The sequence below is a fragment of the Hypanus sabinus genome, unplaced genomic scaffold, assembly GCF_030144855.1.
Source record: "Hypanus sabinus isolate sHypSab1 unplaced genomic scaffold, sHypSab1.hap1 scaffold_788, whole genome shotgun sequence".
Classification (NCBI taxonomy): Eukaryota; Metazoa; Chordata; class Chondrichthyes; order Myliobatiformes; family Dasyatidae; genus Hypanus; species Hypanus sabinus.
The window spans coordinates 23,065-42,267 of record NW_026781639.1 but is presented as its reverse complement, the minus strand read 5'-3'; the positions used below and the strand labels follow the sequence as shown (position 1 = coordinate 42,267).

The 19,203-nt window shown below is 47.0% G+C and overlaps 1 protein-coding gene across 1 annotated transcript in view; it reads left to right on the top strand.

Annotated features, from left to right (window-relative positions):
* LOC132390148 (C-type lectin domain family 10 member A-like) overlaps nt 1–18,831 on the top strand; it is a 29,782-nt gene extending 10,951 nt beyond the window's left edge. Inside the window, exons 2-6 of the mRNA XM_059962758.1 lie at nt 7,953–8,051; nt 14,206–14,337; nt 15,915–16,057; nt 17,218–17,282; nt 17,596–18,831. Of these exons, the coding sequence (XP_059818741.1) occupies nt 7,958–8,051; nt 14,206–14,337; nt 15,915–16,057; nt 17,218–17,282; nt 17,596–17,785 (624 nt within the window). The 5' untranslated portion in view covers nt 7,953–7,957 and the 3' untranslated portion in view covers nt 17,786–18,831. The remainder of the gene's footprint in view (nt 1–7,952; nt 8,052–14,205; nt 14,338–15,914; nt 16,058–17,217; nt 17,283–17,595) is intronic.
* The last annotated feature ends 372 nt before the right edge of the window (nt 18,832–19,203 follow it).

The following is a 19,203-nucleotide window of genomic DNA, read 5'->3' as shown; positions in this document are numbered from 1 at the left end:
GTAACCTCAATCTTCAGCTAGTCCAGCTTGGCAAAAACATTTTTTTTTTTTTTTACATTCAGACTAAGTAACTTATCATGAGAACGTAGGATTTAGGAGCAGACATGGACCAGTTGTCCCATAGAGTCTGCTCCACTATTTCATCGTGCCTGATCTAATTAACTTCTCAGCCTCAATCCCCTCTCTTCTCCCAGTATTCCTTCAGGCCCTGACCAATCAAGAACTTCTGCCATAAATATATATAAAAAAGAAAGCTTTGGCTTCCACGGTTGCCTGTGGCAAAGAAATCCACAAATTCACCAAACTCTGACTAAAGAAATGTCTCCTTGTCTGCGTTCTAAAAGGACGCGCTGCTCTTCTAAGTCTTTGTCATCTGGTCTTCGACTCCCCCACCATAAAAAACTATCCTCTCCACAACCACCTCGATCAAGGCATTTAAATATTCAATAGATTTCAATGGGATCACACTTCTAAATTCCAGAGAGTGCAGACCTAGAGATATCAGGCACTTCTCATATGAGGCCCTTCAATCTTGGAATCATGTTTGTTATCCGCGTTTGAACCCTCTACGCTTTGAGCACAATCTTTCTAAGATAGGCGACCAAAAACTGTTCACAATACCCCACGTGAGGCCTCACCACTGCTTTATAAAGTCTCATCATCACACCTTTCCTTTTATATTCGAGTCGAAATGCTGACATGCATTTGCCCTCCTCACCGCAGACTCAACCTGAGAAGGTTACACCATCGAGGGGCGGGGAATGTGCTGCATGTTCAACCTTCAAATTATCCTTCAGGAAATCGCGCACAAGGATCTTAAAGTCCCCTTGAATCTCCGTTTTTTTTTGTTTTCTCTGCATTTATAAAATATTTAACCCTATTAATTTCTCCTAAAGCATGACCATGCATATTTCAACACAGCAGTACATCTGCCATTACATTGCCCTGTCTAAGTCCTTCTGTAGCCTGTCCACTTCCTCAGAACTACCTGCCCCTCCACTTATCCTCATACCGTCTGCAAACTGTGGAGCCACGTTCATGGAGCTGCATACACGGACCGTAAGGTCCCTCTGCTCACCGACACTGTCTTGTGTGCTATATCTTTCTATTTGTCCGGGTTGAACTCAGCTGCCATTTCTGCAACCATATCTCCAAGGGATTGTCAGCAGAGCAGCATTTGCTTTCATTTCTAGGAAAAAATGAGGAAGGTGCAGGACATGTGTATTCCAAAAATAAGAAGTTCTCAGTACACAAGAATAAGTCAACTTTGGCCGAAAAGGGAACTGAGAGCTCTTGTAAAAGCTAAAGAAAGGGCTTACAAGAAAATAAAAATTAGTGGGAATGCAATCATCGGTTCGGCTCGCGGCTTCATCCGGGTGATGGTCGCCCCCGGCCCGAGAAACTTACGAAATTTCGTTTGGGTGAATGCTGTACTCTGTTTACAAACAGTAAACAATATGAGAGTAAATGACTGAGCTTTAAATTTGTATTTTGTCTGTATGGTTAGTAAAGCAACATAAAAAAATAAGAAATGGGTACATTCTTATGAAACATTCTAATATGCCAACGTTGGAGCTCACAGTGTCGTCCATTTGTTCCCGTCGACCTCTCCCGAGCGTAGGTGGCCCTCGGATCCATTCTCCTCAGACCGCTCCGTCCAGCCGTCATAGAGACATAGAAACACAGAATGCCTAGATTACAGTACAGGCCCTTCGGCCGAAAAACTGTGTGAACATGTCCTTACCTCCGAACCATCCAGCCCTTTTACAGAATAGACTTCTAAATTACCTGGGTTTGCCAGTAGCTCTCTATTTTCCTGAGATCCATGTACCTGTCCAGGAGACTGTTAAAAGTATCTGTCCTGTCGGGCTCCACTACCGTGACCAGCAGCGCGTTACGCGCACTCACCACTCTCTCCGAACAAAATAAAAATACTCCTGACAGTCCCCTCTGTACCTACTTTTAAGCAGCTTAAAACTGTGCCCTCCCGTGCCATCCATTTCACTGCAGGAAAAAAAAGGCCTCTGACTATCCACACGATCAGTGCCTATCATCATCTTATACACCTTATCAGGTCATCTCTCATTCTCCGTAGCTCAAAGGAAAAAATGACCGAGTTTACTCAACGTATTCTCACAGGGCAGGCTCTGCAATCCAGGCAACATCCTTGTAAATCTCCTCTGTACCCTCTGCTCGTCTTTCCTGCAGTGAGGCGGCCAGAACTGAGCACAGTATTTCAGATTGGGTCTGACCAAGGTCCTTTGTAGCTGCAACATTACCTTTCGGCTCCTAAACTCAATCTTACGCTTGATGAAGACCAAGGCCACATCTCCTACCTGAAAAGCAGAGACAACCTGCGCCGCAGCGTTGAGTGTCCTATGGACTCGAACCCCAAGATCCCTCTGACACCCACACTGTCAAGAACATTACCATTACTACTATATTCTGTCACCTTATTTTGACCTACCAATATGATCAAACTCCCACTTACCTGGGTTGAGCTCCATCTGCCACCTCTCGTCGACTTTTGCATCCTATGGATGTCCTGCAGTAAACTCTGACAGACGTCAAAATAGGGGGTATCTACAACAGCCCCAACCATTCTATCATTCGCATTTTAAGAAACCACACTTACACATTCTCATCCAGGAAATTTATAAAATCAGGAAGAGCAGGAGCCCCAGAACAGATCCCTGAGGAACTCCACTGTTCACTGGCCTCCGTGCAGAATATGAACCGTTCACAACCTCTCTTTGCCTTCTGTGGGCAAGCCAGTTCTGGATTCACCAAGCAATGTCTCCTTGGGCCATCTTTCTTCTTACATGGGATAAAGTACAAAATGCTCGGTGAAATCAATATACACCACATCTACTGCGCTACCTTCATCAATTTGTTTCAGTCACATCCCGATAAATAATCAATCAGTCTCGGAAGGCTCGACCTGCCTTTGACAAATCCTTATGACTTACTGATCAGATTAATCATATTATGCCTCTACAATTGTTCATAAATCCAGCATCTCTGGATCTATTCCGTTAACTTACCAACCACTGAAGTACGATTCATTGGTCTGTAAGTTCCTTGGCTATCTCTACTCCCTTTCTTGAATAAAGAAACAACATCCGCAACCCTCCAATCCTCCGGAATCTCTGCCGTCCCCACTGATGGTACAAATGTCATCGCCAGAGCTCAGCAATCTCCCAGCAGAGCAGCCTGGTCGTCCTTTCCCGCTGGCCCATGCAACCTGATGCTTTCCAAAAGCGACAGCATATCGTCTTTATTAATATCTACATGGTCATGGTTTTCACTCCGCTCTATGTCACCCTGACAATCGGCACAATCCTTTACCCTAGAGAATACTGAAGCAAAGTATTTATTATGTACCTCTGCTATCCCCTCCGGTTCCATACACATTCTTCCACTTTCACACTTGATTCGTCCTCATCTCTCAAGACTTACCCACTTGTTCTTCACATACTTATAGAATGTCCTGTGATTTACATTAATCCTATCCTCCAAAGCATTCTTATAGTCCCTTCTGGCTCTCCTAATTTCTTTCTAAAGCTCCTTCCTGCAGCTGTATAATCTTTTAGATCTTTGTCAACAAATAGTGTTTTCGACCTCTCGTAAAGCCTTCGTTTCTTCTTCATTAGATGTATAGTAGGCTTTGTACACCACGGTTCCTGAACCATTCCATCCTTTCCCTTTCTCATTGGAACGTACCTATGCAGAACTCTACGCAAATACGCCCTGAACATTTGCCACATTACTTTCGTACAGTGCTAATGGAGAACGATGGAGTTTAATACAGGCAAGTGTGAGGTATTGCACTTTGTAAGGAAAAAAACAGTTAGAACATAAAATATAAATGGCAGGGCATTGAGGAATGCAGTAGAACAGAGGGATCCAGGAACGCAGATAGAAAATTCCCTAAAAGTGGCATCACATGTCGATAGTTTAGTGTAGAGAGTTTTTAGTACATTGGCCTTTACAAACCAAAGTATTGTGTATAGGAGTCGGAATGTTATGAAGGTGTTGTATAAAAAATTGGTGAGGCCGAATTTGGAGTGTTGTGTGCAGCATTCGTCACCGAATTACATCAACGATATTAAATAAGGTTGAAATAGTGCAGAGAAGGTTCACAAGGATGGTGCCGGGACTTGAGAATCTGAGTTACAGAGAAAGGTTGAATATGTTAGGACATCATTCCCTGGAGCGAAGGAGAATGAGGGGAGATTTGATGGAGGTGTACAAAATTATCATGGGTATAGAGTGAATGCAAGCAGGCTTTTTCTGCTGAGGCTCGAGGGGAAGGAAAACAGAGGGCATGGGTTAAGGGTGAAGGGGGGAAAGTTTAAAGGGAATATTGAGAGGGCTTCTTCACACAGAGAGTGGTGGGAGATGCGTTGCCAGATGAAGTGGTAAATGCGGGTTCACTTTTAACATTTAAGAACAACCTGGGCAGGTACATGGATGAGAGGTGTATGCAGGGATATGTCCCAGTTGCAGGTCAGAGGGACTAGGCAGAAAAATGGTTCGGCACAGCGAGGAAGAGCCAGAAGGCCTGTTTCTCAGCAGTAATGTTCCGTGGTTCTATGATTCTATTAGTTCCCCTCCAGTTCAGTTGCAACCTGTCCCGTCTGAACAGGTTCCACATTCCCTGGAACAAGGCCCAATTTTCCAGAAACATGAAGCCCTTCTTCCTGCACTAACTCCTTAGCCACGTATTTAGCTGCATTGTCTTCCTATTTATAGCCTCACTAGCACTTGGCATGGTTCGCAATACTGAGATTGCCATCGTAGAGGTTCTGTCCTTCAACTTTGCACTAAAGTCTTTAAACTCTCTTTGCAGGACCTCGCCCTCCTTCCTATTCACTTCTTTGTTCCAGACATGGTCAATGACATGTCCAGCACACAGGCCTGCTCTACCTACAACATCCGGATCAAGATCATTTTCACTTGTGAATGCTAAACCAAAGTATTCATTTAGGACCACCCCAACTTCCTCAGCCTCCAGGCACATGTTACCCTTTTTATCCTTTAGCGGTCCCACCTTCGTCCTCGTCAGACTCCTATTCTTCACATAAGCATAGAACGCCTTGGGGTTCTCCTTAATCCTACATGCAAAGGCTTTCACATATCCCTTCCTAGCGCTCCTAATCCTTTCTTTAGCTCCTTCCTGGCTACCCTATATTTCTCATAAGCTCCTCCTACTTCCTGATTTGATATCCAGCATATGTTTCCTTTTCTCCTCGTGACGAGTTGCCTCACATGTTTTGTCAGCCACTTCTCCCTTTTCCTGCCACGTTTTCCTTGCCTCAGTGGGACAAACCTATCCTGAACTCAAGTGGTCCCTAATTTTTTCCCACCTTACTTCTTTGCTTTCCGTTTTGAACATCTGTTTCCAATTTACTATCGCTAATTCCTGCCTCATCCCTTCAATGTTAGCTCTTCCCCAGTTAAGCACTTTACCATTTCGTCTGATTTTATCCCTTTCCATAGCTATGCTGAAGCTAAGGGGGTTGTGGTAACTTTCACTAAAATGCTCCCACCTAGAAATCTGTCACGTGACCAAGTTTATTACCCAGAACTGGATCCAGTATTGCTTCTCCTCTCGTCGGCCGGTCCACCTACTGTGTCAGGAATCCTCCTTGAACACATCCTGACAAATGCAGCCCCCATCTTTCAGCTTCGCACTCAGCGGGTGCAGGTCAATATGAGGGAAGTTGAAATCAGCAATACCTACTACCCTGTATGTCCTGCACCATTCTAAAATCAGCCTGCTTATCTGCTCCTCGGTGTCCTGAGGTCTATTTGGAGGCCTATAGTCTACTCGTAGCACAGTGATTGATCACTTCCTATTTCTGACTTCCACCCAGACTGACTCCGTGGACACTCCTTCTGCAGCGTCCTCCCGTTCTATAGCCGTGATACTATCCCTGACCAACAAAGCCAACCCCCGCCCTTTTCTACCTCCCCTATTCCTTTTAAAACACCTGAACTCCGGGACCGGCATCTTCGAATTCTGCCCTTCCTCCACCCAAGTCTCAGTAACGGCCACAACATCGTATTCCCACGTACTAATCCATGCTCTGGGTTCATTATCCTTGTTCCTTGTAATCCTAACATTGAAATAGACACATTTCAAACACTTTAACTGGCTACAATTATGTTTGGTCCCCTGCTTGCTCTTCCTCATCAACACAGAAGTCATAGCATCATGCCTTTGTCCTTCAACCTTAATCCCTGCACTCACATTCTGATTCCCACCCCCATGCCAAAGTAGTTTAAACCCTCCACAATTGCTCTATTAAACTTGCCCGCCAGGACATTGGAACCCAGGGATTCAAATGCACCCCGTCCTTTTTGTACAGATCACACCCACCACAAAAGAGTTCCAAATGATCCAGAAAGCTGAATCCCTGCCCCCTGCTCTAACACCTCAGTCACGCTGTTATCCTTCAGCTCATTCTATTCCCATTCTCACTGTTTGAGATTACTACCTTTGAGGTCCCGAGTAATCCGAGTAATCCCGAGATTACTACCTTTGAGGTCCTGCTTTTCAACTTCCTTCCTAACTCCCTGTAGACTTCTTTCTGGAACTCTTCCCTTTTTCTACCTATGTCATTGATACCAATATGTACCACGACCTCTGGCTTTTCTCCCTCCCACTGCAGGACACCTAGAGCGCGATCAGAAACATCGGGGACCCTGGCACCAGTGAGACAAACTACCAACAGGGTTTCTTTCCTGCGTCCACAGAATCGCCTGTCTGAACCCCTGACTAGAGAGTCCCCTATCACTACTACCTTCCTCTTTTTTCCTTACCCTTCTGAGCCACAGGGTCAGACTCTGTGCCAGAGTCACGGCCACTGTCGCTTCCCGCAGGTAGGCTGTCCCCCACCCCCAACAGTATTCAAACAGAAGTATTTATTGTCAAGTGGTACAGCTACAGGGGTACTCTCTAGTACTTTACCCTTCCCCTTTTCTCTCCTGATTGTTTCCCTTTTCTCAGTCCCCCGTGGCCCCGGAGTATCCACCTGTCTGTAACTCCTCTCTATCACCTCCTCACTCTCCCTGAGCAGATGAAAGTGATCGAGATGGATCTCCAGTTCCCTAACACGGTCCCTTAGGAGTTACATCTCTATTCACCGGGTGCAGATGTGGCCGTCCGTGACGCCGGGAGACTCCTGGACTTACCACAGAAAACTGGCATCACACAGATACTACCTCCTTTTGCAATCATCAACTGTCTCAACTCGTCCCGTTACCGCCGAGGCCCGTGGATCCAAAGCCCTTTCTTTCTTCTGCCCTATATTATGTTGTATTATACTATATCATATCATTACGAGAGCCACAGGGAGACCAGACAACTGATGTATTAGTCTGGAGTGGCGGAGACTGATTGTGAGGGGAGACACAGGGAGACCAGATAGCCGATGTATTAGTCTAGAGGATCGGAGACTGAGGTGGGGGAGATACAGGTCTATATCATTATGAGAGATACCGGGAGACCAGACAGCCGATGTATTAGTCTAGAGTGGCGGAGAGTGAGGGTGGAGGAGATACAGGTCTATATCATTATGAGAGATACCGGGAGACCAGACAGCCGATGTATTAGTCTAGAGTGGCGGAGAGTGAGGGTGGAGGAGATACAGGTCAATATCATTATGAGAGATACAGGGAGACCGGACAACTGGTGTATTATCCTGGAGCGGTGACAGGCAGGAGCGTGTACAGGCATTGGAGGGAGCTGCACATTGCTGAGGCAGAAAGGACTTGACTGGTATAGCACAGAATTGCGGCCGAAGGGCCTGTTCTTTTCTGTGATTTACGTTCACTGATTTTCAGGAGGGCGGGGACTGATTTGAACTCGGAGAGTGGGAAGAGCAGAGGTGGATTTGATCAGGGAAAAGGACGATTAACAAAGTCGCGGAACGATTTCTCCACAGACGAGATGGGAAATGAAGACGGATCAGACTCAAGCATATGGCTAATCTGCGTTTTAACAGCGACCCTCATTATCACGGGTATCTGCTGGAGGATTCACGGTGAGTTTCACTCCGATCGCAACGACCAAACCGCATAGAATAAAAATGGCCACTTTAACAGCGACACATTCCCAACGTTACCCCGAAACACCCTTTCCTGTGATACCAAGACACCCCTCACTGCAGTACTGACGGGCCGCTTACAGTGACTACGACACATCCCTCACCGTGACCCCGACACAACCCCATCTACACATCGCTCAATGTGATACCGAAACGCAACTGACAACCATAGAACCATAGAACATTACAGCACAGATGCAGGCCTTTCGGCCCTACTTTGCTGTGCTGAAACATTTTACTGCCTAGTCCCAATGCCCTGCCCTTAGACCATAGCTCTGCATGCTCCTTTCATCCATGTACCTCTCCATGTTTTTTTCTGAAATGATAAAAGTGAGACTGCATTCACCACTTCAAATGTCAGTTCATTCCAGACTGCCATTACTCTCTGAAGCCCCCACTAATGTGTCCTTTAAATGTTTCCCCTTTCACCCTTAACCCATGCCTTTTGTTTCTTTTTTTCTCCCCTAACCTCAGTTGAAAATGCCTGCTTGCATTCACTCTATCTAAACACACCGTAATTTTATAAACATCTTTCAAATCTCTCCTCATTCTCCTACGCTCCAGGGAATAAAGTCCTAATGTATCCAACCTTTCTCTGTAACTCAGTGTCTCAAGTCCCTGTAACATCCTTGTAAACATTCTCTGCACTCTTTATAATTTATTAATATCCTTCCTCTAATTAGTTGATCATAACTGCACACAATACTCCAAATTCGGCTTCATCAATATCTTATAAAAATTCGCCATGACATTTCTACTCCTATTCAGAGTCCTTTGATTTATCAAGGCCAATGTGCCGAAAGCTCTGTTTCCGACCCTATCTACCTGTGACGCAACTTTTAGAAAATTATGTATCTGTATTCCCAAGATCCCTCTAATCTACTGCACTCCTCATTGTCCTATAATTTACCTTATATGTTCTACCTTGCTTTATCCATCCGAGGTGCACTACCTCACACTTGTCTGCATTAAACTCAATCTTCCATTTGCCATATTCTTTTTCCAGCTTGTCCAAATCTCTCTGCAAGCTTTCAAAATCTTCCTCACTGTACACGACACCTCCACTCTTTGTATCATCAGCAAATTTGCTGATCCAATTCACCACATTATAATCCAGATCATTGATATAGATGACAAATAACATTGGACACAGCACTGTTCCCTGTGGTACAGCACTAGTCACAAGCATCTACTCAGAGAAGCAATCCTCCACTACCACTCTCTGACTTCTCCCATTGAGCCAATGGCTAATCCAATTTACTACCTAACCATGTATACCTAGCGACTGAATCTTCCTAACTAACCTCTCATGTGGGACCTTGTCAAAGGCCTTACTGAAGTCCATGGATACAACATCCACGGCCTTCCCTTCATGCACTTTCCTGGTAAGCTCATCCAAAACCTCTAATAGATTGGTTAAACATGATCTACCACGCACAGAGCCATGTTGACTCTTCCTAATAAGATCCTGTCTGTTGATCCAATCTCTTAGTACTCCTTCCAATAAGTTACATCCGACTGACGTCAAACATACCGGCCTATAATTTCCTGGATTACATTTAGAACTGTTTCTGAACAACGGAACAGCATGAGCTACCCTCCAATCCTGCGGCACCTCATCCGTGGATGTCAACATTTTCAATATATCTGCCACGGCCCCTGCAATTTCAACAATAGTCTCTTTCAAGGTCAGAGGCAATACTTTGTCCAGTCATGGGGATTTATCTACTCTGATTGCATCAAGACAGCAAGCACATCCTCCTCTGTAACTTTGTTTGCTCCGTGACCTCACTACTTGTTTGCCTTATTTCCATGTACCCCTTGCTAGTTCCTTAGTTAATAGTTGCTAAAAAATCTTCCCTATTTCTTTTAGTTCCATACATTGCCGATAACTCCGTTCTTCAAGAAGACCAATTTTATCTCTTAATATCCTTTAGCTCTTAATATACCTGTAGAAGTCCTTTGGACAGTTCTTCACCCTGACTGCCAACGCAACCTCGTGTCTTCTTTTAGCCCTCCAGATTTTATAAGAATTTTCTTGCACTTTTTATACTCCTAAAGCACCTTATATGCTCAGTTTCACATAACTCTCATATCTCTCTCTCTTCTCCATTATCAGGTTTCCAATATCCATCAAAATCCACGTTCCCTTTTTCAAATCCACTTTGCTTTTAATCCTGACATGAGGTCACAAACTCTGCACTGTCAATATTGCTTCTTTGAAGGCCTCCCACTTACCAGCCACATTCTTGCTAGAGAACAGCCTGTCCCAATCCACGCCTTTTCGAACCTTTCTCATTTCTACAAATTGGTCCCTTTGTCTAGTTTATTTCCTCAACCCGAGTACCACATCTGTCTTTATAAATAACCAAGTTGAAACTAATGGCGTTATGATCACTAGACCCCACACACGCTCCCGTCACTTGTCCTAACTTGTTTCCTAATAGGAGATCTAATATTGCATCCTGTCTAGTTGGTACCTCTATATATTGATTCAGAAACTTTCCTGAACACATTTTACAAACTCTAAACTTTGTAGACCTTTAACAGTAAGGGATCCCCAATCAATATGTGGAAAGTTAAAATCCCATACCATTAGAACTTTATTTTTCCTGCAGTCGTCTGCTATATTCCTGCAGATTTGTTCCTCCAATTCTCACTGATTATTGGGTGATCTATAACACAATCCCATTAATGTGGTCACACCATTCCTGTTTCTCAGTTCCACCTATATGGCCTCGGTAGACAAGCCCTCTAATCTATCCTGCCTGAGCACTACTGTAAAATCTTCTCTGACTAGCAATTCCAAGACACACCCTTCCTCCCTTTGCCTCTACCACCTCTGAAAATTCGTATCCCAGGAACTTGAAGCTGCTCGTCCTGCCCCTCCTGCAGCACAGTTTCACTAATGGCTATAAAGTCATAATTCCATGTGTTAATCCACGCCGTCAGCTCGCCTGCCTTCCTCAAAATACTCCGCGCATTGAAATAGGCACTCCTCAGAAGATTATTACCACCACACACAACCCTTCTATTTCTGACTTTGCATGAACTTTCGACCTATATCTTTTCACCCCCGCTCCACTATCTGCTCTGGCACTCTGCTTCCCATCCCCTCGCAAATCTAGGTTAAACCTTTCCCAGTAAGACTAGCAAACCTACCTGCAAGGATATGGGTCCCTCTGTAGTTCAGGTGTAACCCGGCACTCTTTTATAGGTCCCACCTGCCCAGAGGAGGTCCCAAAGATCTGAAACCCTGCCCCTTACACTAGTTCCTCAGCCACGTGTTCATCCTCCACAGCATCCTACACTTACCTTCACTGGCACGTGGCATAGGTAGCAAACCTAAGATTACAGCCCTCGAGGTCCTGTTTTTTAACTTCCTACCAAGCTCTCTATACTCACTCCAGGACCTCCTCACTCTTTCTTCCTACGTCATTTGTACCGACGAGAACCATGACATCTGGCTGCTCACCCTGCCACTTCAGAATGTTGTGCACGCGAGCAGAGACATCCCTGACCCTGGCACAAGGGAGGCAACAAACCATCCGGGAGACTCTGTCACGACCACTCCTGTCTGTACCTATAACTGTCGAGTTTCCTAGCAATACCGCTCTCCTCTTCTGCCCCCTTCCTTCTGTACTGCAGAACCAGACTTAGTGCCGGCGATCCGGCAGCCGCAGTTTGTCCCAGGTAAGTCAACCCCCCCTCCCCCAGCAGTTTCCAAATCTGTGTATATGATGTTGAGGGGAATGGCCAAAGGGGTATCCCTGATCTGACTGCCCTTTACTCCCTCCCTCGACTGACGATAACAAAATTATTTGTGCCTTGTTTCTATCCCCCTAAAGCCACTCTCTATAAATTCCTGATTCTCGGGAATGATCCGGAGGTCATCCAGCTCCTACTCCAGTTCTCAAACGCGGATTGTTAGGAGCTGCAGCTGCTTGCACTTCCTGCAGTTGTCGTTGTCAGGGACAGCGGAGGTCTCCCTGACTTCCCACATCCTGCAAGAAGATCATTCCTGCATCCTGCCTGGCATTCTCTCTACTCTAAACTAACGAAACAAAACTCACCGGAACCTACATTTGATAAGGTTCCACACGGTAGGCTTATTCCGAAAGACAGAAGACATGGGCTCCAGGGAAGTTTGGCCAAGTGGATTCAGAATTCGCTTGTCTGCAGAAAGCAGAGTTTCGTGGTGGGGGGAGTACATTCGGATTGGGGGGCTGTGACTAGTGGTGTCCAACAAGGATCGGTTCCCGCAACGCTACTTTTCGTGAATTTTATTAACGACTTGGATGTGGGGGTAGAAGTCTGCGTTGGGAAATTTTCAGGCAATACGAAGCTTTTGCGGTGTTGTGGATCGTGTGAATGATTATCGAAGATTGCAGAGAGACATTTACAAGATGCAGATGTGGGCTGAGAAGTGGCAGATGCAGTTCAACCCGGAGAAGTGTGAGGTGGTACACTTTGCAAGGATAAGCTCTAAGGCAGAGTATAGTGTAAATGGCAGGATACCTGTTTCTGTGGATGAGCAGAGGGATCTGGGGGAGTATTTACACAGATCCATGAAAGTTGCCTCACGGGTAGTTTGGGTAGTTAAGAAAGCTTATGGAGAGTTAGCTTTCAAAAGTCGAAAGATAAAGTTTAAGAGTCGCGAGGTATTCATGCAGCTCTATAAAACTGAGGTTAGGCCACACTTGGAGTACTGTGTCCATTCTGGTCGCCTCACTACAGTAGGGATGTGCATAGGTAACTGTACGGAGGAGATTTACCAGGATGCTACCTGGTTTTGAGAGTATGCATTATGATCAGAGATGAATGGAGATAGGGCTTTACTCTTTGGAGAGAAGGATGGTGAGAGGAGACATGATAGAGGTATACAAGATATTAAGAGGAATAGATAGAATGAACAGCCAGCACCTGTTCCCCAGGGCACCACTGCTCAATACAAGAGAACATAGCCTTAAGGTAAGAGGAGGAAAGTTCAAAGGGGATATGAGAGGAAGGTTTTTTGCTCACAACGTTTTTGGTGCCGGCCATGCACTACCTGAGTCTGTGGTTGAGGGAGATACACTAGTGAAATTTAAGAGACTACTAGACTGGAATATGGGGGAATTTGAAATGGGCGGTCATATGGGATGCAGGGTTTAAGGGTCGGCACAGCATTGTGGGCCGAAGGACCTTTAAAGCGCTGAACTATTCCATGTTCTATGTTCTGTCAAACAGACACACACCTAAACGTGATAAAAACACGAACCCTACCGTTGCAAAATCAAGACTTGTCCTGACACCGACACGCCATTCACCATGACATCAGCAATCCTGTCACTTCAGCACGTTCACGACACTCTAAGAGACACATTTACAATGCTAACCGCGAAAAGGACACACACATGGCAATCACACTGACCGCAACGTACCAATCACTAACATCGACATGCCCCAGACCGTGTTATTGATAAACTGTTCAAGGAGACCTGAAACACACTCTTCAGAATGACACCGTCACGCTCTTCACCGTGACACTGAGGTGCCGTACACCGTGACAACTTAACGCTACTCAACGTGATTCGCTCTGCACCGCATCATCTCAAAGGCTCACACGCAACTGTAACACCCTTTAGCAAGACAGTATCACCCCTCAAAATAACACCGATGCACCGCTCACTGAGGAAATTACCCGCACCGCACCCTGATATAGGAAAACCCCTGAACGTGATACAGACTCCTAAATTCACACTGACTCCAACATAGTACTCTCCGTGACACCGACACACAGCTCACCGTGACCCTCTCATACAAACCGTGGCCATGGCATGTTTCTCATCGTGACAGAGACAAAACCAGACAAGAACGGAAACATATACTCTACCACCGTGACACCACTGGACATTGATATACCCCTCACTGTGACACAGACACGCCTCTCAATGTGGCGCCGACGCCTCGCACTGTGCCACCAGCACATCCTTCACTGTGACACCCTTCACCGTGACAGTGTCACAACACTCTCTGTGACCCGTTCGGTAGCGTGACGCTGACTCAGGGGTCCCTGTAGACGCTAAATGCCCTTCACCGTCTCTCTCAGTATCACAGATTTGTCCGTCTATTAAACGAACGAACAGCGATCTCCGCCACAAGTTCACTGAGATCGAAACGAAGTACAGATCTGTCAACGAAGCCAAGGCTCAGATCTGTGAATTGTTGACCAGCAGAAGAGGTGAGACATCATCCCCCTCTTTCACCCGCTCCTCATCACATGACAGGCATTAAGAGAGGAAGCGTCACTGTGTGTGACATCGGGAGTGGGTGAAGAGATATTATGGAGGGTGATTTAATCTGTGTTTGACTCGGTGAGTGTGTGATGGGGCTGAGTGAAGACAGTTTCACTCTATCACTGAATCTAATAGAGTGTGATGGGACGTTGTGAAGGTGGATTCACTCTGTGTCTCACCACGGGTTTGTGAGAAGTAGCATTTCAGCTTCATTCTTTGACTCACTCTGGGAATGTCTGATGGAACAGTATGGATCCAGCTTCACTGTGTGTCTAACTGCGCGATCGTGTGTTGGGACATTGCCTAGAGCGGTTCACCCCATGTCTGATCCCTGAAGTGAGTTATGGCACCATGGAAACTCAGTTCAGTTTGAATCCATGGGTGTCTGACGGGACAGTACTGCGGGGGCCTCACCCACTGTCTGATTCCGAGAGAGCGTGATGGAATCGTGGGGAGACAGATTCTGTCTGTGTCTGAGACACAGAGTGAGGGATGCGAAGGAACGGAGGGAGCATCACTCGGTGTCTGAATCCGGAAGAGTGCGATGGAATGGCGTGGAGGGAGATTCACTTTGTCTCTGACCGCGGAAGTTTGTGAGAGGACTGTGAGGAGGGAGATGGACTCTGTGTCTGAATCCGGAAGTATGCGATGGGAAGGTGTGGAGGGAGCATCACTCTGTGTCTGACCCCGGGACTGTTTGAACGGACGGGGTAGATGGAGATTCACTCTACGTCTGACCCCGTGTGTGTGTGATGGGACGGTGTGGAGGGAGATTCACTCTGTGTCTGACCCCGGGATTGTGTGATGGGACGGTGTGGAGGGGAACTTCACTCAGAGTCAAACTTGATAGTGTGTTACGGGACGATTTAAAGCGAGATTCACTCTGAGACTGAACCCGGGAGTGGGTGAGGGGACGATCCGGAGAGACACTTACGTTGTGTCTGACACCTGGACTTTGTGATGGGACTTTGGGGGTTGACTCCCTCTGTGACTGACCCAGGGAGAGTGTCATGGGACGGTGTGGAGGGTGTTTCAATCTGTGCTGACTTAGGCAGTCTGTGATGGGACGGTGAGGAGGGTGATTCACTCTGTGTCTGACCCCAGGAGTGTGTGATGGCACGATCTGGAGAGAGATATGCACTCTGTGACTGACCCAGAGAGAGTGTCATGGGACGGCGTGGAGGGTGTTTCTATCTGTGCTGACTTAGGGAGTCTGTGATGGGACGCTGAGGAGGGAGCAACACCTAATGTCTCACCCGGATGTGCTTGATGCGACTTGACTCTGAGTCTGAGAATGACTGAGTGACATCGGGTGGTTGTGACATCACGGACGAAGCGAGATTCACTCTGTGATTGACCCCTTGTATGATTAACCTGAGAGTGCAAAGAGAGTTTCTAACAGTGCTTGACCATCGGAGCTTGTGACGAAATGGTGTGGAGGGATTTCACTCTGCGTCTGACCGCGGGAGTGTGTGATGGGACGTTTTGCTGGGAATTCACTTTTCTTGTTCCTGATTTCCAGAGCAAGCGTGTTCCCAGGACTGGATCAGAAATGAAGACCGCTGTTATTTCATATCCTCGGTGGAAACATCTTACGATGGAGCGGAACGATATTGTTCAAACTTTGATGCAAGGTTGCTGGAAATAAATTCAAAAGAAGAGCAGGTACGTGTCACACCGAGGGAGGAGAAATCCAGACAATCACAAACTCCCGGGGTCAGAAGAAGAGAAAAACTTCTGTGTCGCTTCCAATCACACAGTCCGGAGATCAGACACAGACTGAAGCTCCCTCCAGTCCGTTCCATCACACACTTCTGTGGTCAGATACAGAGTGAATCTCCCTCCGCACCGTGCCATCATACACTGCCGGGGTCAGACACAGAGTGAATCTCCCTCCACACCATCCCATCTCATACACACCCGGGTTCAGACGCAGACTAAGTTTCTCTGCGTACCGCGGCTTCAAACATAACTGGGGTCAGACACAGAGTGAAACTCCACCGTCCCATTGACACTAACGGGATCAGACACAAAGTGAATTCCCCTTCACACCGTCTCAGACTCCAGGTATATGGCTCAGAGTAAACCTCCCTCCATCACTCAGTTCCCGGGTCACATGCAAGGATGTTCCCTACACACCATCCCATCACACACTCCCGTGGTCAGAGATTTGGTAAACCTAGATCCACAACGTCACATCACACATCCCGGAGTGGGACACAGAGAGAAACTCCCGCACTACAGTCCCCTCGCAGACTTCTGGCTTCTGACAGTGCGTGAAACTCCTATCATACAGTCCGGGTGATACACTGAGTGAAACTCTCTACAAACAGTTCGATCACACACACCCAGTTTCATGCAGAGTGAATCTTCCTCTGCACTTTCTCATTACAACGCCGGACGTCAGATAGAGAGTGACCCACTCTGCACCGTCCTGTTACACTCTTCAGGGTTCATTCACAGAGTGAATCCTGCTGCACACCGCTCCCCACAGACTCCAGAGGTCAGTCACAGAGTGATGCTTCTTCCGCACCGTCCCAGGACACGTTTCCAGGCTCAGGCACAGAGTGAATCTCCCTCCACACCGTCCTATCACACACTCCCGGGGTCAGACGCAGAGTGAATCTCCCTCCACACCGTCCCATCACACACTCCCGGATTCAGACACAGAGTGAATCTCCCTCCACACCGTCCATCACACATTCCTTTGGTCAGACGCAGAGTGAAGGAACCTGTCTCTGTAGACCAACGTACCTCATACTCCCAGGTTCAGGCATTGAGAGTGGCCCCTTCATAACATTAATTAAAGACATTTAATTTCGCAGAATGATGTTTCCAACGCCGCCGGCCCTCAGTACAGAAGATACTGGATTGGGAAATGCGGAGGCGTGTGAGTTTCGGATTGTTCCTGGATTGGGACTGGGTCAGTGGGATTAGTTTGGAGACAGAACAGGAGCTGTGGGAAGTGAGGGTCCATGGTAGTAGATTCGATTTGACACAGGGCTGCAGGGGTGAGTGCGGGGCAGCGGCATCAATTTGGGGAGCGATGCAGTTTCTGGGGATAGAGTGGGTCGGGGGATTAGTTTGGATACCGACACGTGTCTGTGTGCTTAGTGCGATGCAGTGGAATTAGTTTGGTGGCTGTCTCGAGTGTGCCTGGAGCTGTTTTGACCCTGTTGAAATTGATTAACTTTCTTTGATAGGGAAGAAGGTTCTGGTCTTCTGGTCAGGGATTTCACTGGAACGTCCGTCTGCGGTCCTTGCGACTCTCACGAATGGAGAGGCCATTGCAATGGTCAACACCGTTTCATCTGCGAGAAGTCGGCATATCGGTACACGGATATTCCTGAAAAGATCCTGGATCTCTGTCAACAGTCCGTAGGGCCAACTTGAATCACATTACAATCGGTTTTCCTCCCCCGTCTTTCCTGCTCACTCTTATCCACCTAATCCTCACATTGTCACTTCACCCACTCTCTCCTTCCCCAAACCATTCTCCTCCACAACTCTCATCCTCTTCCCCTCAACCCTCTCCTACAATCCTCTTTCCCCAGCAATCTCCATCTTTCCTGCCATCTGTCCCACTTTTCTCTTCCCCCGCACCGTTCTCCGCTCTCCATCTTTCCCCTTACTCTCCACCCACTCTCACCTCGTTCATGTGCACTCTGGTTCACTGATTCCCCATCCTGGGGTAAAAGACTGTGCGCATTCACTCTATCTATGCCCCTCGGGGTTTTATACACCTCTATAATTTCACCCGTGATCTGCAAAAGTAAACTCCTCACGCCATCCCGGTTTCCACAAATCAGCCACTCGAGTCCCGGTAAAATGCTCGTAAATCTCCCTCTCCACTCTTTCCAGCTAATCGTTCCGACAGCAGGGCGACCAGAACCGAACACAGTAATCCAAGTGTGGCCTCTCCGATTTCTTGTACTACTGCAATGTGACCTCCCGACTCCTGCACTCACTGCAGACCAGCGCGACACATGTCCTGTCTATCTGTATCGCGTGTTTCCCACCGGAATGACCATCTGATTTATTGTCTGTGACTTATACCACCGGAGAGTGAACATTTGTACAATCAGTACTGCGCAAATTTGTAAATGTCATGTGTAGTTCCAAAAATTAATAAATGCAGCAAATAGGGGAATATCGAGGTTGCTCATGGATTCGGGAAGGGTTTAGCAATCTGATGGTGGAAGCGAAGTAACTTGTTCTAAATCGCTGAGTGAGGGTCGTGAGGCTCCTGTACCTCCACCGCGGTGGTACAAATGATGACAGGGCATTTCCCGGGTGGTGAGAGTCCTCAGTAATGGGCGCGTTCCCTCTTAAACATGACCTCGTTAGTGGGAAGGATTTTGCCCCCGATGGAGTTGGCTGAGCCTTGAACCCTCAGCAGCCTCTGGCGACCCTGTGCGTTGCAGCCTCCACACCAGGCGGCGAGGCGTCAAACCAGAATGCTCTCCGCCGTACATCGGAAGAAATTTGCGAGTTTTCAATGACAGACCACATCTCCTCAAACTCCTGACGTTGTAATCCCTTCTGTAAAGACAGAGATATGGACGGTGGTAAAGGTACCTGCAGAGTCAGGTCTAGAATACACTCAGACTCAGATCAGAAATAACCAAAACTGGAGTAAGTAAATCCAAAGAGGTAATGAAACTCCTACGGTTGAGCACTGAGTGCTCAACACGAGTCTTTTATCTACAAACATTCCACTAAGGAATCTGAGTCTCAAATGGAAAGTAACAGCACTCCATACTCCGGGGAATGGGAGTGCCGAACTTGGATGCACGTTCCCCTGTAGGTTA